The following is a 23,896-nucleotide window of genomic DNA, read 5'->3' on the forward strand; positions in this document are numbered from 1 at the left end:
GTGACCTGAATTAATTTTAATCCTTGAGTTTTACCACATTACTACCCTTTTATGGGATTATTCAAGTTAATGAAGTCATATCCCACCTGCATTTCTAGGTTTGAGGTACATCCACACACTTTAAAATCACAGTTGTGTCTTCAGATTCTGCTCACATCTAGTTCAGTTGTACACTCTAGAAGTGTACCATACAACCTGACTAGGATTGGGAAAAATCACATTCATATAACTACCTCTCTGAAGTCCAGAATGACCCTCGGTAACACTGCAGAGAAATGCCCCTATGAACTGCCAAGTGGTGCCTTGCCTTGCGTTTCTCCCCCAACTTCCTGTACTCTTTCGTACTGAGATACATTAGTAAATTAGATTTCCTTAGGGTAAGCAACCCTATACATTTCTATTTACTTCCTCAAATTGAGAAACATTTGCTTAAGACAAAATGAAATAGTCTGCTACTTTTAACAGGTGTGGAAAATGTGCAGATGTTGGACTGCAGGTCCCACCAGCCCTAGCCAGCATAGCTAGTGGTGAGGAAAGCAGTTACTCCCAGGGCCGTAGCCAGAAAAAAAAATGGGGGGGGGGGAGTTTGAAAATTTCGGGGGGGGGGGGGTTGACCCCCTAGCACCCCCCACCCCCGCTACAAACCTGTCAATATCTGCTTGAGATAGTGCCTGGAGGGACTCTTAATGTTTTACGTCTCATAGATTTAGCATGGGGATTTGGTTAACCAGTTAAAATTCATGAGTAAACCAGGGCTTTTTTTATAACCTGAAAATTTTCGGGGGGGGGGGGAGGTTGAACCCCTAACCCCCCCCCCCCCCTCGCTACAGGCCTGCATTCAACCATATTTGAAAGACCACACAAACTCCATCTGCACAATACAGATGAAAATACAGAGTCCAGTTGTTGGATTCCAATCCCTTTCACCCTTAATTAGTAGAGCCAATTGTAGAAAAGAACTGCAGTCACCACAGCAGGAAGGCAACGTGATTCCCATATCTCTAACTTGTGAAAAAGGTATAAGGGTGTTACAAACACATGCTAGCCAACAAGGCCAAGGCTGATGGGAACTGCAATTCAAAGACACCAAGCCAAGAGATGTTTAGTAAGCCACTACAAAACCATGGCTTTTTACATGCTGCATTACCTAAATGGCAGTGTAACTATAACTTGTGCAGTCAGTCAAAACTGTTTTGATATAAAAACAAAACACAAATTAGAGGCAAGGCAATGGGAGTGTTATCAATTAAATGCTTACAAAATGATTAATGGATTTGTAAAGAAGATCAAGTTTCCATAGCACTACAGCAAGTAATCAGCAGATACTAAGAGATGCACATTGTTTTAAAATAATTTATTGCAAAAAATAAGATTGGGAAGTGCACGTCAGGTTTATTTTTGAAGCACAGCAATACAAGATGGGGTCTCTAGTATGCAACATCTCCATAAGTAATAATTTGGTTGGATTTTTAACTCAAGCATTTTACAGTCACTCAACTATTTCTTCCTCTGCTGCTGGATCTCTTCCTGCCTCGACTCCTTGATCGAGAGGAACTTCGGCTACGGGTCAAGCTCCTGGTGCGACTTCGTCCCCTTTTCTTTTTCGTATGTGACCTATTCCTTCCACGGCTTTCTGACCTCTTGGAAAGGTGTCTTTTTTTATGCTTGTGGTGGCTCTTTTTCTTCTCAGATTCCCCATTTCTTTTGTTGTACGCACGATCTGGACTTGGACTGCCTCTTCTCCTTGACCTGCTATAATGTTCTTCATAGTAGCCCAACCGATTCCTTCTTTCAGAGTTTTTACTTCCTTCTTTAGTCCATTCAGGGGATATGTGAATATCTCTGTTGGCCTCCCAAAATTCATTGTTTGGATTTCTGAATACATGTAAGAAGTTGCAGTGCTTCCCTCTTGGACACTTCTGTCTTTCAAACAAGCCTAAAATATTTTTAAAGGGGTTATCAAAATCTGAAAGTTTAAAGGGGTTATCAAAATATTTAAAAGTATTGCTGCTCTACAATATTGATTTCTGCATACAGATTTGGTAGGGAGACAGTTGGTCATTGCTCTCAGCCGCAGAATTATAGCTGCATGCTCTGTACCTAGGAACTGGTGTTACATTCCACCCCATGTGATGTAGGTTCTTTACCAACACTTGTTTTGTTGTATTTGAAAGCCAACATATATACAGAAACTATTTCCAAGTCTACTTTCTCAGATACAAATTGAGGGGGGAAGTGGTATTCCTTGGTAAAATACTACAGGTACAGCTTTAGATATTTTGGGAAACTATGCCTCCGGTGGCGCAGTGGGTCAACAGTTTAAATGTAGGGAGCAGGGTGAGCTCCCACTGTTAGGCCCAGCTTCTGCCTACCTGGCAGTTCGAAAACATGCAAATGTGAGTAGATCAATAGGTATCGCTTCGGCGGGAAAGTAATGGTGCTCCATGGAGTCATGCCGGCCACATGACCTTGGAGGCGTCTATGGACAATGCTGACTCTTCTGCTTAGAAATGGAGATGAGCACCAACCTCCAGAGTCAGACACGACTAGACTTAATGTCAGGGGAAAACCTTTACCTTACCTTTACCTATGCCTCTTGAAATAAAATTATGCTAAGAAATCCTGATTTGTGACCCCAGCTGATGCTATTTGTTGCATTATTTATTTATTTATAGCATTTATATCCTGCCCTTCTCACCTGAAGGGAACAGTTTATCATCCAAAAAACCTTGGATTATCTTATTAAAATAATACTTTTTGAATACTAAGAGAACATGCAAGTCATAAGGGGTTTTTCAAATGACATACCACAAATCGCTGTTTTCCATCTCGTTACTGGACAGAATTCACACTGAAGTTGCCGACCTGCATACCATCGACCATTGAATAAAGTAAGAGCCTCCTGACATTCTTGTTCTCTTTTTAAAAAAATGAAATGGTGTTACTATCATCACAAAACTACTAAAAACTCATGTAAGCATTTTTTTAAAAAATTGGGCAGTGGGACCTTGGTTTCTACTGGGATTTGGTTCCAGACGCCCCCTCCTCATGGATACAAAAATCTGTGGCTGCCTAAGTCTTGTTATATAAAATGGTATAATAAATTGCTGTCCTTTTTATAAAGTGTCAAAATCAAGGTTTGCCTTTTGAATATTTTTTCTGTTTTCCGGCTATAGATGGTTAATTCTATGGATATGGAGGGCTGACTACAGCTGAGAAGATAACCTTGGAGAATAATCAAACACTAGCCATAAATATGCAAATTTCGTCCAGAAAATGCAGAACAAATGAGAGAACAAAGGCAGGAAAGAAGCAGATGGGCTGTGAGTGCCTAAATGGCCCAATCATGGAGAATACATTGTTTCCCTGTCTTTTCTGGGTGATGATACATCTAACCTACTTTGTATGGATTCTTTCTCCAATCATTCCAAAGAAAGAAAGAAAAAAATGCACCATTACGGAGAATTAACTACTAGAGTAGGGCCCGATATTTGTTTCATATGTCTCATTCATGCTTTTATACCGTACCGTTCATTCGTATTGCATGGTACAACAAACCCCTCCCCACATGGATGAAGCAGTGAAATGAAAATGAAAGCAGCACAAAACCATTTGCTTTGTTGCTGTTTGTTCCTCTGCCTACCACGCTTCTTGCCTCGTGCCTGCCTTGCAGCCTGCTTATTCTTTAAGCTCAGGTCTCCTCCACAGGCAGATCGAGAGGGTAATTGCTCAGAATCAGTGGTGCCTTAAGCCCCTGCCTTTAAGCTCGGGTCTCTTCTGAAGACTGAGAGTAAAATGTCTCAGAGTCATTGGTATCTTAAGCCCTTAGGTTAGAGGGCGGGACCAGTGGGGAAAGAGGGAATGTTTTAAAGGAGATTTTATTTATAGAAAGAAAAAAATTACTAAAATTCGGGGGATGACCGAAACCCTTTAAGAGTTGGAGAGCAAAAAGTGGTAGATATGCCCTCCATATGTGGTGATTTCACCTCTCTAGCCCTAAAACTGAGCAGAAGGGGAGCCTGGGCAGCCTGACCATGGCTGCCAATGGGACAAATGCATTTGTATATTCAGATGGTGAAACAAAAGAGCTCACTCGGATGGGTGCCAGTTTCGGAAATGGCAGATGAATACGGAAAAGGGGCCATACGACTGGAACAAACAGAATAGGTAGCGATTTTATACAAATGCACAAGACTATTAACTAGCTTATTAGGAAACACTGATCCATGGAAATATAAAATAGAATCATAGAATAGTAGAGTTGGAAGAGACCACATGGGCCATCTAGTCCAACCCCCTGCTAAGAAGCAGGAAATCGCATTCAAAGCACCCCCGACAGATGGCCATCCAGCCTCTGCTTAAAAGCCTCCAAGGAAGGAGCCTCCACCACGGCCCTGGGGAGAGAGTTCCACTGTCGAACAGCTCTCACAGTGAGGAAGTTCTTCCTGATGTTCAGGTGGAATCTCCTTTCCTGTAGTTTGAAGCCATTGTTCCGTGTCCTAGTCTGCAGGGCAGCAGAAAACAAGCTTGCTCCCGACAGACCATCTTACTACATACTATGTTTTATCTATTAACAAAATTCATTTATAAATACTTACGACTGATACTGAACATACACATTTCCTCGAAGGTGAGGCTCAAAGTTGCAGCTGACCTATGTAAAAAGTAAATAAAAACTAATTAGCCAGCATCTAGAACAAACACATCTCAGGATAACATTTCTAGTTTGACTCTGGAAGCACCTTTGATACATTTTTAGGCTGTGCTCCTACAAAAGCTTAACTAGGAATACACTCCACTAATTTTGCTAAGTATTTTGAGAGATATGCAAAGGAGTGCATGATGACATGACTTGCATGCCTCAACTATAGCACATAAAGTACTGTCAAGCTAGTTGTGCAAATAACAAATGTGCTTATTAACCTGATTTTCTTGTGTGCCATGAAGTCGTTTCAGATTTAGCATGGGCTTTCTTGGCAGAATTAGTTTGGAAAGTGTTTGCCCTTGATTTCCTCTGAAGCTGAGAAAATATGACTTGCAAAATGTCACTTAGCGGGTTTACAAAGCCAAGTGATGATTTCAGCTCCGTGTTGGACTGTACTAGTTCAACACTCAAATCATGCTGGCTCTCTGATTTTAGTTTAGCATGTATCTATCTGAGCCAGAGGTTCTCAAAAGTGTGCTCCACGGAGCCCTTGGGGCTCAATGAAGCATCCTGAGGGGCTCTGCACTTCTCCCCTCCCCTCCCCCCCTTATGATTAGTAGTATTGCTACTACTACTACTACTACAAAGACTGGGTGGCCATCTGTTGGGAGTGTTTTGATTGTACTTTCCCTGCATGGCAGAATGGGGTTGGACAGGATGGCCCCTGGGGTATTCCACTGAAATACTGTTAAGTTTATGGTGATTAAAATTGTTCTTCATTTTAAATATTGTATTGTTCTTTCTTTCTTTTGCACTACAAATGGGATACATGCAGTGTGCATAGGAATCTGTTCATGTCTTTTTCAATTAGTTCACATAAACACTTTCCATCCATCTGGCCTGGCCCATCTGTCAAATTTTAAAATGCAATACAGTAGAGACTCACTTATCCAAGCTAAACGGGCCGGCAGAAGCTTGGATAAGCGAATATCTTGGATAATAAGGAGGGATTAAGGAAAAGCCTATTAAACATCAAATTAGGTTATGATTTTACAAATTAAGCACCAAAACTTCATGTTAGACAACAAATTTGACAGAAAAAGTAGTTAAATACGCAGTAATGTTATGTTTTAATTACTGTATTTATGAATTTAGCACCAAAATATCATGATATATTGAAAACATTGACTACAAAAATGGCTTGGATTATCCAGAGGCTTGGATAAGCGAGGCTTGGATTAGTGAGACTCTACTGTATGTCCAAAAGTTTGCCCATACACAATATATATACATTTATATATAATATATAAACATTTATTGGGTCTTCACAAGAAACATTTACTTCAAAAAGGGCCCGGCAGCTGAAACCGTTTGAGAACCCCTGATCTAAGCCTTTTCACCTCAAAGCCTGTATATTCAAAGTGTGTAATCCGTTATATCTACAATAAACCACACCAGAAAATACATTTTTGGATTCAGCAAATGATCAAGAATAAGGGAAGCTATAGATAATAACTAAAGATTTAAAAGAAATATATAGATATATAGAACCGCCAATATCTTTTGTAATGAGTGTTAATGGGGTAGAGATGACGATTTAGTTGTAACAATAACTTTGTATACAAATCCCCCTCACGTCCCAACAAATCCCACTTTTTTGTTCTCTCTTTGCAATTTATTTAATATTTGTAAAGGGTTAACCAATTCTGGCTACCAGCATTAAAACCCAAATCTGGCTACCAATATTAGAAAACTCTAAAATCAGAACAGTAAATGAAGAACAACACTCTGAAAACAGAGGAATTCCAGATATGAATCAGTCAGGGGCAGCTAACACTTCCGAACAACGTATTCCGCAGGCAGGAAGAAGCCGGCCATGAAGTTGACAAGGCAATTAATGCTAATCAAGGTGATTAATTACAACATTCACACTGGCCTCCAACAGACAGGAGTTCTTTCTCCCACCCTGGACCTTCCAGAGATATATAAACCTCCCTCTCTTAGTTTTCCAATATACCTCACAACCTCTGAGGATGCCTGCCATAGATGTGGTCGAAAACGTCAGGAGAGAATGCTTCTAGAACATGGCCATACAGCCTGAAAAACTCACAACAACCTAGTGATCATGAAAGCCTTCGACAACACAGTTAACCAATTAATAACAACTCTACTATCCACATTTAAAAAAAGAAGAAGAGAAGCTGTAGTCCAAAAGCATCCAGAGGATAATTGGATTGTCAATCCCTGAACTAAATTCTCCAGGTGTAATATTAATAGCACACTTTATAGGTAACACTCCTTCACATGTTCACTTTTCTATAAAATGATGTACAGTTAATTTTACTAGAATCTAGAAAGTAAGAGTTCTTTCTAGTGCAACCAATGGCACTTTCTAAATGAGTGTCATGATGCTTTAAATGTGGCATGACACTATTGTTGAAGTATGATGATATACAAGTGAAAGTTTTCTCAGTGTTAAGATCTTCAAACAGGACCTAGCAGGAGAACCCTTTGTCTTGAAGGAATATAGTCTGCAAGGACAGTTAGTCTAAGCATGCATTCCTTTTAAAAGCCATTCAACTGGGACTAAAGAGCAACTGGCACAAGGACTATGAGGAGCATCTCTCCGCCCACTTGGTAAGAGTCAGCAGGCAAAAATAGGCTGACATGGGGCAGAATTCCCTCACATAGTCTCTACAACAGTTTCAGGGTCAAATTCTGACATCACCATTGGTGTCATTACAGAGCCTGCTTAGGGAATGGATGCTGCTCCAAGATGCACAAGCCCATATCAGATTATCAAGAGGAGTAATATCTTCATTTTTCCCTTGTAAAAGTTGATCACAGATTGGTCAGTGAACTCATCAGAAAATCTTTTTGTTTTCTTCTTGGAATCAGAGATTTCCCACCATTTTTAATGGGGAGGGTGTCTTCGAAAAACCTTTTTCAACTCTTCACTTTGTTTCAGCAAGTACAAGGACTACAAGCAAGATAGATTTCATCCTGTTTTGCAGACATCACAATTTCGTATTACATTCAAGAAGAGAATTTAACAGAAGTCTGCTAAAATGATTTTTAAAATCACAGTGTACCTTGAACTGGACGACTTTCCCTACATTTTTGAATTCGGGAAGTACATCTTCATAGAAGTCTAGAAACTGCTGGTAGATTTCTTCCTCACTGTATTCCAAGCTTGCATCTGTATCATAGTCATCTCTTTTACACTGTTCCATCCCAAAAGTAACAAACATGCCCCTAATAAGGAGTGTTTGACTAGACGTTGGGTAATTGTGCTTCCGAGAACATCTTTAAAGAGAGAAAAAACATGTCATTCTTTTACTTCCATGGCTAATGTTACATATTATACAATTTAACATAAGCAATTAAGAATGGCTATTATTAACCACCTCATATGGGCACCCTATAACACAGCTGTCAGAACAATGTACAATAAAAGTTTTGAATGCAAACAGGTTAATATGTTGACATCTGACCAATATGTAAGTTTGATCTACTAGCACCCCCCCCCCCCCCCCACACACACACACTTTCCAGGAAGGCACAAAAAGAAATGGCAGTTTAATTCATGCTGGACAGTGGAAAAGGAAAGAAACGGCATGGAAGAGATTCCTGGTATTTTTTGTTTTTGTTTACTTAGTCTAAAATACAACACAGTATACAGCATCAAGTATGGTGAGGGGCTGGCCACTCAGAAGATGCAAGTTCAAAAATGAACCCTTATATGTACAACCAAAAGCAAAGATTCGTTTATTTTCATTTTAAATTTATTCATTTTATAAAGGACTAGCTGTGCCCTGCCACGCTTTGCTGTGGCTTATGGGAATCATTTTTTGGCCAGGTGGAATAGCAGTGAATAGCTTTGCAGCATCAAAGCCTGACCGTTTTCTTCTTATGGGAATCCTTGTTTGGTTAGCTGGAATGCAATGGAATAGGGTTGCTGCTAGGAAGCCTGGGTAGAGAGTAGTATCACTGCTTTAAAGACTGGCCTTGATTGTTTCCTGTCTGGAATTCTCCTATTTTCAGAGTGTTGTTCTTTATTTACTGTCCTGGTTGTAGAGTTTTGTAATGCTGGGTGTGAACTCATTTTCATAGTTCACAGCAACTTAATAATAATAATAATAATAATAATAATAATAATAATGACTCAGAAGTGGAGGATGTACAGAGAAAGAGGGCAATTAGCATTGAATGGCCTTGTAGTTTCAAAAGCCTGTCCGTTTCCTCCCTGAATAATAATGAGAAGAAGAAGAATAGTAATAATAATGACTGAGGTGGGAGTTTCCAGAGAAAGAGGGCATCTTAAAGGGATGAATAATCCCTTTGAGGGGCATCTTAAAGTGCTGGGTCTGTTTACCTGTAGAAGAGAACGTTGAAAAGAGACATGACAGCTATGTAAATAGCGGCTGCTCTCCCTCCTGAGAACAGTCGCTTACCGCAATAGTACAGCTGTATTTCTCTTAGGGCATGCTCTCTCTCCTGAGGGGGAAAGGGGCCGAGGAAAGGGATGGCGTGGCTGTCAATGGTTGCCAGCCACAAGCCCCGCCCACCATGGCAACGTTTTGAGGAAGTGGGGTTAGGCTCCGCCCACAGGTGCGAGGTCCTCTGGGTAATCTAGTTGTTTCAGTTCAGGGGGGGCTCTGCGCTTGCATGGTAAGCAATGGGAATTTTATTTCATCTTCATTTTGTTATTTGGTCTTTATTTTTTCTAGGTTTTTTTTAAAGACATATTTTGGATGACCATGTCTTTTGTGGCCAAATTTGGTGTGATTGCGTTCAGTAGTTTTTCTGTTTACTCCAAAACAAAATAAACATAACATTTTTATATATAGAGATTTCTTTTTGAAAGAAAATACAATAGCTTAAAATGTACCCTATGTGCCCTTTTACCAAAGGAATGAAGTATGATGTGAGAAATTTAGTGATTTTGGCCTATTTCTCAACACCAAGTTTTCTAAGTTCTTCGCCTAGGCAGTCTTTTTAGCAGAGGAAAAAGAAACAAGTCTGATAAAGAATCTCTGATTCCATATTGTCATTTTCTCTTCTGATGTCATTTTTTGATCCACAGGAAAAAAGAGGATGGTTTTATCTAATAATTTCTTAAATTTGAAAGGACTCCCCTCAATCTAATTAGCCAAGTGGAGAAGTTGTCCGTTTTCCTGCCACTGTGTCCCTTGGGTAGTTGTTGAAATCACAGTCTCTGTGTAAAACATACTTTCTCATGGGTTACATTGGTGGCCAAGCTCTGCAGTCACCATAAAAGTAGGAATCATTCTAGCCCTTCTAATGCGGACAAAAGGATTCTCAGTATCGGAGGCCACGTGATACTTGCAGTGAAAAGAAAAACACAAATATCAACATAGATTTTCATTCTCTAAGCACTGAAGTAGCTTCAGTAAATGTTTGGAATGTTCAATACTGCTCTATGTGCCAATCTCCTTCCCTATTTTGAGGAACATGGTATGTAGTGGAAAATCTTTAAAAGGGAGGCCTTCAGTACCAGCAGAAACAGCACTTAAATCTGTTTGCTTAAAATGCATTAGTGATGCAAACAGCTTCAACCTCACATTTTCACATCATGAACAGAAATCCCCATTTACAGGAAACAGAACACAAAAGAAGTCAGTCAATAAGCAGAACTCTCCTTCCAGAGTGTCAAATTCAGTTGAATTCATCAGGAAAACAGATCCCTCCTTCCTGTTGCTCACTTCCAAAATATGTACCAGAGTGTGAAGGGACCCTTAAGATCAGGTATAAGAAAAGAGGGAGGAAGAGAAGGAATGTGCAAGTGGAAATCTGCATGCACAATACTGCACTCTCAGAATTTAAGCAAAAATATTATTTAACCTAGATGTTTTTACAAATGCCAATTATTATAGAGATCCATTTAGAGTTTAATTACCTGTCTCCAAATCTGCAAGCTCCAGTTTTAATGTAGAAAGGGCAATTGGCTCGATCTTTCTCTGTTCCAATATTCTCTGGGGGTTCTGGATTGTGCCACGTAGTTCCATTTTCTAGCTGTTTTTAAAAAAAAGAATTAACGTGTTGATAGAATCAAAACAGTGTTTATTAATAAGCACCAATAACTAAATTTAACAATCAGATTTCCTGGATAGATCAAAATTCCTGCAATGGAGAAGATATGCTTATTACCTAAGGTTTATGGTAGGGGTGGACAAATTAAGAGTTAATATCACATCCCCCTAGAGTCCTCTTGATGCCACCATGAACCACTTTTTCTATGGGGGAAAAATAATACCATTGAAGATGAGATAAGAACTTTACATGAAAGCAAAACTGATGTCCCTGAAGACTTCAATGAATAGCATTTAGCCATTTTCCTTTCTTTTTTTACAGAGGGGGTCATGGTACCCCAATACTAGCCTTGGGATGGAGAGAACATGATTTCCATGACTAAGTTTTGTAAAAGGAAAGCTAAATGAGCATTGGGAAATGCTGACTTTATTGTTTCTTAATATTAGTGTAAATAGGTGTCAGGATCTATCTCTACATATTACTTTTTAGCATGTGGTACCTGCCACACACTGCCCACGCTTTGACAGAACCTCATAAACATAGAGTCCCGCTTATCCGACACACCATATTATCCGACACCCGGGGTGCCCTCCCTCCCTTGCTCATCCCCTGTTGGACCAGCACAGCCATTTCCCCCTGCTCTCTTGCTCACTCACCAGGCCGGATCCTGGGTCTACTGCTGCTGTTGCTGCCGGGACTGGCTTGGTGAGTGAGCGAGCAAAGGAGGGTCTTTGTTGCCCACCCTTGCTCTCGCTCACTCACTCATTCACCGGGCTGGGTCCTGGTTCTGCCCTTGCTGCCGGGACCCAGCCCAGTGAGTGAGCCAACAAGTGAGGGCGGGTGGGCAGGCAGCAAAGGAGTAGTGGCGACACTGCCCCTGCTGCCTATCCTCTCACTCTTCCTCCTCCTCTCCCTCGAGAGCCAGCCTGCTGCGGGAGAAGAGCAGGAGGATCGCAAGGAACAGCAGCGGGGTACCCTCCAAGCCTTGCTTGTCCTCTTCCTCCTCCTCTCCCTCAAGTGCCAGCCTGCTGAGGGAGAAGAGGAGGATTGCGAGGAACAACGGCAGGGCACCCTCCAAGCCTTGCTTGGGGCTGCACTGCTCCTGCCACTTGTCCTCTTCCTCCCCCTCCTCCTCTCCCTCCAGAGCTAGCCTGCTAAGGGAGGAGGAGGAGCCTCTTTCCCAGCAACAGGGGAAGAGGCTCCTTCTTCTGCCACCCTCCCTAATCCGACAGTTTCAATTATCCAACAATCTGTCCGCCAGTTTATGTCGGATAATCGAGACTCTACTGTAGTTTCGAATGGTCACTTTTCTATTTTTCTTCTAACATACACTTGATCCCTAAAGGCCCTTCCGCACAGCCATATAATCCAAAATATCAAGGCAGAAAATCCCACAATATCTTCTTTGAACTGGGTTATCTGAGTCCACACTGCCATACATCCCAGTTCAATGCAGAAAATGTGGGATTTCATTTAGTTGTGCTCAAGTGCATCCTCAAGAAAATATTGTTGTCAATATTGTTGTCATATGCTGCACTGCTATTCAACTAATCTATGCATTGCAATATAATGTATTATATATGTAGCAATAAGAGAGGCTGATACGAAGATAAAGAACAGTTCAGAAATTCATTGGTCTGTTCCATTTTAAACAGTTCTAACTCACCTGACTTTCAGCTTGGTCCAACATCTTCTGCACAGCTTCCTATAAATGGTGCAAACACAGTACTAGTGAAAACCCTGAAATCAGACATCACCTGGGTTCTTTAGTTAAGATTGTAAAAGTTTTTTTTTTAAATTCATGTTCTTGAGTATCTTTACTTTAGTTAAATTACAACTAAATCAACTAAGTCTTACATAATTAAGACTCCCAACACAAAATTACAGGCATTGTGGCCTAAATCTAATGTTACAGTTGCAGAACTTTCTCCACCTTCTCCTCTCATCTGTAACTGAAAACTTCCCTGCTTCTGAAAACTGTCTCTGAAGTGTTTTCTAGGGAGCAATTTGACAGCTGAAGATGGGAGATGGAGGCTACTGGATTCCACTCTTCCAACAGCAAAGTCCACTGTTAGATCTTGCCAACTGTATTTAGAATAGTGTCCTTAATTTCTACCATCACTCAACAATATTCCCTTTCTCAACAATTAAACAGAGAAACAAAATGTAAAAAAATTAAATGGAAAGGAAGACAAAAATATTACCAGTTTCCTTATTTCTTTAGACTGTTTCTCTTTATTGGAACTCGTTGGCCTAGAATTGCTGTGTTAGACGTATTACGCCAGATTTCATTCTGCAGGATTTCATTCTGGAAACTATTGTGAAGGAGCATGACTGGAATGCTGGCTTAAAAACAGTCTCCTTAGTGATGTCCTGAAGATTAAGTGTGCCTAGATCCACCACCAATGCAGCAGCATCTTTGAGTGGAACACATACTTATGACATCTGTGTAACAGTTCATGTTCCATTCAAAGATGTTGCTGCATTGACTGATGCAGCATTTGAGTTCAGTGTTTCAGTATTATATATCTAATCCAGATACAACAATCTTTGCAACATTCACCCCCTCTAATTTTTCCATGTTTGTTGTGCTACAACCTAATGTTAAAACAGATTTCACAGATATCACTTCATGTACAGTCAGTTCTCCATTCCCCAAATTTCTGCATCCACAGAGTAAATCAGCCTGACTAGAAAAAAGTAATCCAAACCTTTATTTTACTGCTCACTGTGTTTTTTGCTGATGTAGAGGCACACCCCGCTAGATCTGCCACCATTTCACAGATCTCAGGTTCCCTCCACTTCAGCCATTTCAGTTGTTTTCCTTTTTTATTTTATGGATGTCATATTACTATGGCATTGTATATAGTGAGGTCTAAGCACAGATATCCTGGAAAGTGGGGGATGAACTGGAAGCATATCCCAGTGGATACTGAGGACCAACTGCACCTAAGATTCTCAACACTGAAGATGCAAAACAGTTTTATGTGGCATAAAACCCTGCTTCAATCTGTAAGGTATTTTGGACTGGAGCAGAGAATCATCTACAAAACCAGTGATCTTAAACACACAGCAGAATAACACAAGATAAAGTTTAAACAAGAATGTGAACATTTTGCAACTTGGAATTTTAATTATGTAGAGCTTAGATGTATTTAGAATGGTCCAGTAAAGTCCAAGCCTCAATCCAGTTATGTAGAACTTAGTTGTACTTAGAATGGCCCAATAAAGTCTAAGTCTCAATTCACATATTCTTCAGAATATGTGGCAAGAATTGAAAGCTGATGTTTGCCAGCAGTCCCCATCCAAATTGACAGTTGCTGGGGCAACTTTTTTTAAAAAGAAAAATTGGCAAAAATGGCAGGATCCCGATGCACAAAGCTGAGAGAGATTTAGCTGAGTAAACTAATAGAGTAGTTATCCAACCAACAAGGCTGTATTTGCTTACTTCTTTTTCACAATATTTTTAATAATGTTGTGCATGAAACAAAGTCTGTGTCCACTGAACCATCAAAAAGTGAAGATATCACTATCTCAGCCACCTATGTGGACAATTTTAGAATTCTGATAAGGGATGTGCAACATGTATTTGGCATTTCATTGTTTTCTATGAATGAAATATATATGTCAAAGTAAATGTGTCTGTCTTTCTGTCTGTACCACAAAGGCTGTTGTTAGGTGAAGTGACCCTCTGTGATGTCACTGGGAAAGAAAGGTGATATGTGTATGAGGGGAAGAGAGGAAGGAAGAAAAGAGCCACCAGGAGAGACATGTTGCAATTGAGACATTGTGAGTCCCTCTCAGGAGCTGGAGAAGAGTGAAAGACCAGCAGAGGGGGAGATAAGGAAAGAGAAAAATAAGTGAAAGGAAGGACGAAGGGGAGAAAGAAAAAGGAGAGAAGGAAGGAAGAGAAAGGAAAGGGGGAAAGGTATGAGGGGAAGAAGGGAGACAGAAAGGATGGAAGCAGGGCAGCAGCCCCTCTGACATGTGAGCAAAAATGGGTTGATACGCTAGTAAATACATAAACACACATTTGAGATATAGGATACCCAAGTACACACACATTTGAGATATAGGATACCCAAGCAATGAGATCAGCCATGGCACTTTTTGCTAAAATTTCTGCACCCCCACCTTGTTTATATTTCAGTGGTCTGGAGCTTTTTTTTAATTTTTCTTTTTTTTTTTTTTGCATATTCCATCCCTACAAAAAAACCCTAATTCAGAGCCTATTACAACATCCTAAAGAAAGAACAGGCATCACATACAGCTGATTTCTTCCTACACACTGATTAAAAGCTGATTAGGCAATACAAATCTATTTTGATCTTGTAAACAAGAAATAAAATATCCAATATAAATTGAAGCATATGTATGTCATTTTTGGCTATCTTAACCAAACCCAGCTTGCCATATCCTTAAAGAGTCCCCTTGGGGAGATGGAGGCGGGGTATAAAAATAAAGTTGTTGTTATTATTATTATTATTATTATTATTTAAAAAACCCATTTGGTTCAATCAAAGTGTTCATCCAAGTTATCTATTTAAATGTTATTCATATTAGAAGAAAGGGGTAATTATCTTGAATCTCCTTGTAATGTTGAGGAAATATATGCTAACTGCATATCTATTTTCAATTTTTAAAAGTTCTTAGGAATATTTACTCAGAGCTTCTGCCTAACCCTACTCCAGCTGACATCCAGAATAGTATGAGAAAGTGCTATTGCTCTAAACAAGGTTAACCAAGAAATTTCCTTAGCAGAAAAGATGTTCTGTTCTAAATTTACTGCATAGTGGTCAAAGATTAAACTATAAAAAGCAGAGTGTTAGCAGCTTCAGTTATCATATATGTTCCCTTCCCGCACCCAACAAGCTACAGAAAAAGATACATCTTGATGAATGAGTCAGGTAATGATGAGCTGCAACATCTTTGAGTGGAAAAAGTGGTTAAGGAATCGGGAGAAGCATAAGTCAAGGCTGATTCTACAATTAAACTAAACACAGATATAACAGTTTGTAACTTGGCCCACAGCCTCCCAGTAAGAATTCTGTATATCAGAGCCAACTATAATAAAGATCTCAACTATCTTGTCAGCGCGAGAAAGGGGATCCTGGCCAGCTGCGATTCAAACAACCAAGTTACGGAGAGTTAGTTCCCCTTTATTTCTCTCTCCCTTATGAAGAAGTGCATCATAATTCCAAATGTATAGAAATAGGAGCTGCTAAGTATAATTATATTTTGGGGAAGATTTCAGGAGACATTTTAAAATGTCATCTTTATTTCTGCAAAAATTATAATTGGTTGAACAACCAAAGTAGCTCTGTCCCCTGCAATACATTATGAGGAGTTGAAACTATATATGTTTACAATGCAATTCTGTTGACATGTACCTAGAAATAAATTCCACTAAGTCCAATGAAGCTTACTTAAGTAGATGGGTAAGGACTGCAGCCTAATTTATTCACAGAATGAGGACTGGGTTAAAACTATGTTATGTAGTCTTCCAAATGTTATTATTAACAGCTATTTTGCACTTCAGTAAATAATATTTTGAGAGGATATGCACTGTGTTTATCCTCCTAGAGCAGGAATCACCTCTCTTTCTTTCTTCACTTGCTGTTTCCGGTCCTCTTCCTCTTGTTCTTTCCTTTGCTGTTCCTCCCACTCTTCTTTTATTTTTTGCTTTAAAAAAAGAACAGACCTTTTATCAAAAAAGTTTCATTTAAAACTATGAGCATATAAACTTATTTCTATTAAGGGAGTAAACGGAAATTGAAAAATATTTGCCACTGCCTTTTAACCAATAACCAAAAAAATATAGGTTTGCCTTTTCCCCAAGCTCAATACATCTGCTCTTTCAGATATTGAAGGAAGTTCTGTAGCTTTGTTATACTGGATGTGTATTGATTTAACACCACTTGTCTTTGGGTTTTCATTGCCAACTTGCATATCTACTCAGCAATATGTCTCACTAACTTCAGTGGGACTCACTTCCAGGTAAATTTATTAAAGACCAATTTATGGCCAATGACTGGAGAGTGAACAGGAGATCTACTGGCAAGACAACCATCATATAGTAAATGGAAAGATAGTTGAGAGAATGCTGTTGACATATATAAGCGTATGGAGTTACAAAGGGCCTTCAAAATCAGCTGCCAATGCCTTTTTGAGCTTTTTGTCAGTGTGCCAGAAGACTTCCAAAAGTGTATCAACCACCCAGTACACCCAAAACCCTCCTGGTTGAGTGCGTAACTTTCTCAGGCTCTTCAAACTGGGATCAGAACTGCTACCTTAGCTAATATATGCTGTCAACTTTAATTTTAATGTTGCATTTCTCAAATTTGTCAAGGATAAAAACTGCTTGACTTTATGATTTGTTCTGTCAATCTATTCTTTTTATGTTAAGAATACTGGCTTGAGAAAGAAAGACAAAAATGTATACACCACACCTCTTCCTCTTCTTGTCGTTTTCTTGCAGCTTCTTCCTTTTCTTTCCTGATCCTGAAAGCTTCTTGAGCTCTTTCCTCTCTCAGCAACCACTCTTCATGAAGTCTTTGCCTGCAAATATAGTCAGAGTAACACAATTGAATATGAGGCTTTAAAAAAAAGCTCTGTTATTTATATTTGAAAAGCAAATTTAAATATTCTACTAAAATTTTAAGATCACAAAACAGCTTCATAAAGTTTGCAATCCTACTTGTTTGCAAGCCTCACTAAAATCAGTAGGGCTTATGTTTGAACAGATGTGTATAGGACTGCACTATAAAAAAATTTAACAACCCAATCATCTTGCAAGATAGAAAAATAAATTAGATGTTTACTATTAAATACTTCCTGAAACAAAACAATCTGGGCCTCTTGCTAGAAACAATAGAGTCTTGCTTATCCAACGTTCTGTATGATCCAATGCAGTCTGCCTCCCACCTGGATCAACAGCTGTTTCTCTAGGCAGCAACATGCAGCGGGCCAACATGCTCAATAACAACACAAGTGCAGCCACACTCCCAAACAAGTGGCAGACTTGTTGTATAACATGATGTTTTGGTGCTTAATTTGTAAAATCATAATGTAATTTAATGTTTAATAGGCTTTTCCTTAATCCTTCCTTATTACCCAACATTTTCGCTTATCCAACGTTCTGCCGGCCCGTTTATGTTGGATAAGCGAGACTCTACTGTATATTAAAGATGAGACCAAACTATTCTCTCGGGTGTCTGGTCTTTTTGTGTCACTGACCACAGCTGAAATTTTGAATAAATTTAATGAGTACCATCACAAAATACTTGCTATGGCAGCTATAGTCACTGAAAATACCCATTTCACACAAAGGCAAACTAATGGCAAATAATGCTTGGATGTGAACACTGTGGAAGAATGGACTGAGACCTCCCAGACAATACGCATTTCTACTCCACTATTCTCCCTTCCATCAGATTTTCTCCCATACTTCCCAGATTTCACATCACCATCTCAAAGTTTCATTTGTTACGAAGCAGTGGAGTCTCTCCCTTTTTTTCTTCCAGCTGCCCAAAATGAAACACAGGCTTCCAGCTGCCTACCGTCATTAGCTAAGGATGCTTTTTGGTCTATAAGGAGCCCAAAGGCAGCTAGAGGCCACCACTAAACTTTTAAACCTTTTTGTCCACCTGTTGTTGATTAAATTTAAAAAATAAAAGCCATAGATTTCAGCTTTGATGAGCAAAGGCATGCTTAAGAGCAGTGGACTATGTACTTTCAAAGTTAGTAATACAAAAAGGAAAACCAAACTACACTGAAATAGTATTCTATGGCTACAGTCCTGTTCTCTAAATTGATACTAAAGCAACTTTTCTAAGCTTATTTACTTCCAAGTAAACATGCAATAAACTGGGCTGTCAATTGCACATTAATATTTTATTCACCTTTCTTCTTCAAGTTGTATTTCTTCATCATCCAGTTCTTCTTCAGAAATGTGTTCATTTTTATTTGGTTTCTCTACAAAAAAAAAACACCCCTTAATGCAATTGCTCATTATAATTTAATAACATCTTAAGATCCCAGCCGCTGGCACATTTTCTCAAGTTTACCAAACAATCTTTCCCTTTCCTAATTTTCTGCTTCATCTCTCAGCACTTTTATGACACTGGGCAAGCTCAGGACACACTGGACTGTTTCTTTTAATGCATATACATTTCTCTACTTCTACAAATATTGCAGTTTTCCTAAACCTATAGATATTGTCTCCTTAAGCATGGACAGTGATACTTTAAATACTGACAACTCCCTACTTTGAAAATGAGTTAATGACCATTTAATTTCTGGATCCTATTTACTGTTTTATTAAAATACATTAAATAAATTACTAATGAGTTGAAATAATATATCTTATTCTTGTATTTGTACCCAAAATCATTTATAGCTTTTGTGGATATTTCAATATGTTTTTAAAAAGTAGAGAATAGTGATAGGTGTCATAAACTCATGGAAATGGAACTATAAAAGTCATTTAGTGCAATACATTGTCATGCAAGTATACACAACTACAGCACTCCTGAAAGACACCAATTTGTCCATTGTTTATAGACTTCCAAAGATTCCAACATCAAACAGTTCTTGCAGTAAACAAATTCTTCCCAATGTTTAGGTGGAATCTCTTTTCTAATTTGAAACCATTGTTCCATGTCATTATTGTTCCAGAACAGCAGAAACAAGCTTACCCTTTCCTCAATATTTAAACATAGCCATGATGTCCCCTCTCAACCTTTTCTTCTCCAAGCTAAACATCCCCAGCTCTTTAAGCTACTCCACATAGGCCTTGGCTTCCAGACCTTTGATCATTTTGTTCATCTTCCTCTGCACACTTGTCAATATCCCTCTTGAACTGTGGCACCCACAATTAGACACAGTATTATTCCAGGTGAGATCTGACCAAAGCAGAATAGAGGGACACCATGACTTTCCTTGATCCAGACACTATACTCTTATTGATGTATATCATTTTTGGTTATTTTTAAAAAGTCTACTTAAATCTTTGTCTGCTGAGAGCATCAAACAGAAAAAAGATATTTACATGCCCCGTGATCTTCCAATACCCAATAAACTAAAGGAACACTCCTGAAACTCTGCTACCCAATACGTTATGATCCTAACAGGTCATAATCACCAATAGGTTATGATTGTAACAGGTCATAATCAAATAGTCCAACACACTGACCGAATGTTTCACCTGATCCAGACACTATACTCTTATTGATGTATATACATTTTTGACTACAGCATCTGTCTTTTGGGAACAGCTCATGTCTTACAGTGACATCCTTTCTTTTATATACACTGACCAAATGTTTCACCTGCATCTCTCAGTTTTGCCAGTGTTTGTCTTTTCTTCTTCCGTTTCTCTTTCTTCAAAAGTGCTCTGTATTTTTTGTGGCTGAAAACAAAGAAGGAAAAATATCTTTAAAGCAGAACAATAATTGGCCTCTTTAAAGCGCCAATACACACAAGTATGTTTTACAACAACATCTTCTTACTGGCTTACGGCTGTAGTGTCATATAATCATAGAGTTGGAAGAGACCTCGTAGGCTATCCAGTCCAACCATCTGCCAAGAAGTAGGAAAATTATATTCAAATCACCCCTGACAGATGGCCACCCAGCCTCTGCTTAAAAGCCTCCAAAGATGGAGCCTCCACCACACTCTGGGGCAGAGAGTTCCACTGCTGAACAGCTCTCACAGTGAGGAAGTTCTTCCTAATGTTCAGGTGGAATCTCCTTTCCTGTAGTTTGAAGCCATTGTTCCACATCCTAGTCTCCAGGGCAGCAGAAAACAAGCTTGCTCCCTCCTCCCTATGGCTTCTTCTCACATATTTTTACATGGCCATCATGCCTCCTCTCAGCCTTCTCTTCTGCAGGCTAAACATGCCCATCTCTTTAAGCCACTTCTGATAGGGCTTGTTCTCCAGACCCTTGATCATTTGAACTGCCCTCCTCTGGACACATTCCAGCTTGTAAATATCTCCCTCAATTGCGGCACCCAGAATTGGACACAACATGATTCCAGGTGTGCTCTGACCAAGGCAGAATAGAGGAGTAGTATGACTTTTCTGGATCCAGACACTATACTCCTATTTATGCAGGCCAAAATTCCATTCGCTTTTTTGGCGCCACCCTAGGGCTTCACCAGTTCATCGGGGGGGGGGGGGGGGGGTGGCGGCGGGCGGGGCGGACTACACTGTAGAATTAATGCAATTTAATGCCATTGCTCAATGCAATGGGATCTGTCCTCTTATAGGACTTTGGCCTTCTGGTGCCACACCAACCTGCAGACTTCGTGACTCCAAAGCAGGCATGGGCAAACCTGGGCATAAGCGGCTGAGGGGGGAAAAGAAGGGGCCTGAGGCTGTTAGGAATGGTGGGAGTTGAAGTCCAAAACACTCAGAGGGCCCAAGCTTGCCCATGCCTGCTCCAAAGCCTTGGGCCTAAACCTGTCCCCTCCCGCTCGCCTCCTGAGCTCCCATGGTAACCCTTCCCCTTCTCCCCCACCAAGCCCGGCCGCCCCAGCGTCGCTCGCCTCCGCAACCCGGCGTTACACCCGACGCCGGACTCCTCTCAGACCTCAGTTTGGCGGCTCCCTCTTCAGGCACCAACGGCGACAACACGGGCGCCGCCATCTTGCACGGATTCCCGGAGAGTCACGTGACAGAAAGCCACCGGACGTGACTTCAGCGGGGAGAAGAGGCGCCGCCTGCGAAAAGAAAAATAGAGGCAGAACGCGCTCTCCCCGCCTCTCCCACGTTCCGTGAAACGGCCGTGACGTCATCCTGTGGCGGTCTGGGGCTCGCAGTTCAGTGAGGCCACAGAGCTGCTTGGCTGCGCATGATACACACCGCCTCCCTGAACTACAACTCCCAGGATGCCACAGGGTGTTGCCATGGCAGCCAAGGTGGGGGGAAAATATAGTGACTGAGGACCATTTCCCCTCGCGTTGAAACGGAACCTGGACAATTACAATAGAAAGGAAGAAACCATTAAAATCAACAAAATCTAGTTACCCGAATTAAAAAAATACACTCTAAAATCAGGACAGTAAATAAAGAACAACACTCTAAAACAGCAGTTCAAGACAGGAAACAATCAGGGCAGGCTAACACCTCCCAACAAAGGATTCCTCCAGGCAGGAAACAGCCAGGCTTTGAAACTGCAAGGCTATTCAATGCTAATGAAGGTGGTCAATTGCAACATTCACACTTCGAAACAGAAAAGAGTTTTTTCTCCCAACCTGGACATCATTCGACAGATATATAAACCCCACTTGCCTAGTTTCCAACAGAGCTCACAACCTCTGAGGATGCCTGCCATAGATGTGGTCGAAACGTCAGGAGAGAATGCTTCTGGAACATGTCCGTACCGCCCGGAAAACTCACAGCAACCCAGTGATTCCGGCCAGGAAAGTCTTCGACAACACATTTTCCCTCTTCTGTATGCCATGAAACATGTAGCAAAAGGCGTTCAAGATAAAGTGTCTTAAGTAATTTGGGGAGGGAGAGGAGGACAATCACAACTACAGATCGGAGGGGGAGGGTGCATCTACACTGCAGAATCGATGCCATCTGACACCACTTTATTTATTTACAATTTTTATATTCTGCCCTTCTCACCCCGAAGGGGACTCAGGGCGGATCATAATGTATATATATGGCAAACATTCAATGCCATTAGACAAACAATCGCCATGGCTCAGTAGTGGGCAATTCTGCAAGTTGTAGTTGTTAGTGGCTCACCAAATTATATCTCTCAGAATTCTATGCCATTGAAGAATGGTGTCAGGTTGCTTTTTTTTTTTTAATGTCTCTCCATTTTATATGAAACACCCCATCAATTGAACCCAGAATCAGAAACTTTCCCTCAGCTTAACCTACCTCTCAGGTAGAATTCAAGGGACATCTACATTGTAGAATTGATGCAGTTGGATACTACTTTTAACTTCCATGGCTGAATGGTAGGCAGTTTGGTGAGGCATCAGTGCTCTTTGGCAGCGAAGGCTAAAGACCTTGTAAAACTACAATTTCCATGATTCCACAGCATTGATCCATGGCAGTTAAAAAGGAATCGAGCTGCATTAATTCAACAGTGTAAATGCTCTCCTTGTTGTGTTGGTCTGGAACCTCAATATGCAAAGGGGTCTTGTGTACCTTAGAAACTGCCTCATTGGAGAATGAAGGTGGTACCAGAAGCCTTCTAGGCCAAGTCGACTTTCTCAGCAATGCAGCTTTGAAGTCGTAGGCTTTATCGTGTCTGAAGCAAACTGAGGGTACAGTTGTATTTAAAAACACAAGCAAAGTTAAGAAACTTGGCATTATACTAAATATTCTTTTTCCAGTAGCTGGCCACTTGGAGTGCCTCTGGTGTTGCTATAAGAAGGTCCTCCCTTGTGCATATGACAGGGCTTAGACTGCATTGTAATAGGTGGTCTGTAGTTTGCTCTTCTCCACACTCACATGTTGTGGACTCCACTTTGTGGCCCCATTTCTTAAGGTTGGTGCTGCATCTCGTGATGCCAGTGTGCAGTCTGTTCTGCGCCTTCCAAGTCGCCCAGTCTTCTGTGTGCCCAGGAGGGAGTGTGCCGTCGCGCCTGGGGCTGTAAACTCTTAGTGAAAGAGGCATGGACGTGACATCTTTCCCCAGGGGATTGCTTCTTGCCCTCCTTTAGGGAAACTGGAACTCCCAAGGACCAAAACACTGTAGTTAACTCAAAAACTGGGTTTATTCTTCACAAAGGGGGTAAAAGAAAATATACATTACAGTCTTTGATTGTTTAAGTCCATGAAGCTTGTCCAGATCCCTCTTTCTCTGGCTGTGAATGCCGGAGCAAACTCAGCCTCAGTCCAATGACCTATAGCTGAAGACAAGAGTCTTCCTCTGTTGCCAAAGGACTGATGTGAAGGCGCTTGAGACTCCTCAACGTTGTTCAGGTTGGCCCTGAACATGAAGTGTGAGTCCCAAGGGTAAGAACCTCAGAATTGGTGCTGAGAGGTAACTTTTGAAGGGCTTTTTGAGCCAAGCCTCTCTTTCACGTCCATCCGATAGAGAACTTGCTGATGGAATGAAAAGGAGGAAACACAGTCCTACTCCAGGAAGAGGTGGAGCCAAACAGTTTTGCTGAGTGAGCAATATAACAGGTACACACAACATTGATTGACAGATATAAATAACCAATCCA

The 23,896-nt window shown here is 40.6% G+C and overlaps 1 protein-coding gene across 2 annotated transcripts; it reads right to left on the reverse strand.

Moving 5' to 3' along the window:
- Positions 1-1,339: 1,339 nt before the first annotated feature.
- Positions 1,340-21,896, reverse strand: zrsr2 (zinc finger CCCH-type, RNA binding motif and serine/arginine rich 2). Of its 2 annotated transcripts, none has more exons than XM_008107251.3 (11): positions 21,292-21,896; positions 20,029-20,108; positions 18,601-18,673; positions 17,149-17,257; positions 16,295-16,381; positions 12,366-12,404; positions 10,566-10,681; positions 7,738-7,951; positions 4,599-4,654; positions 2,809-2,918; positions 1,340-1,936 (listed from the first exon to the last, which is right to left on the reverse strand). In XM_008107251.3, the coding sequence occupies exons 1-11, from the start codon at positions 21,345-21,347 to the stop codon at positions 1,494-1,496; spliced, it is 1,383 nt and encodes a 460-aa protein (XP_008105458.2). In that variant the 5' UTR covers positions 21,348-21,896; the 3' UTR covers positions 1,340-1,493. The 2 variants fall into 2 exon arrangements, with proteins under 2 accessions (XP_008105458.2, XP_008105457.2); XM_008107250.3 differs by having other exon boundaries at positions 20,017-20,108; positions 21,292-21,894.
- Positions 21,897-23,896: the final 2,000 nt, after the last annotated feature.

The sequence above is a fragment of the Anolis carolinensis genome, chromosome 3 (genome assembly GCF_035594765.1).
Source record: "Anolis carolinensis isolate JA03-04 chromosome 3, rAnoCar3.1.pri, whole genome shotgun sequence".
Lineage (NCBI taxonomy): Eukaryota > Metazoa > Chordata > Lepidosauria > Squamata > Dactyloidae > Anolis > Anolis carolinensis.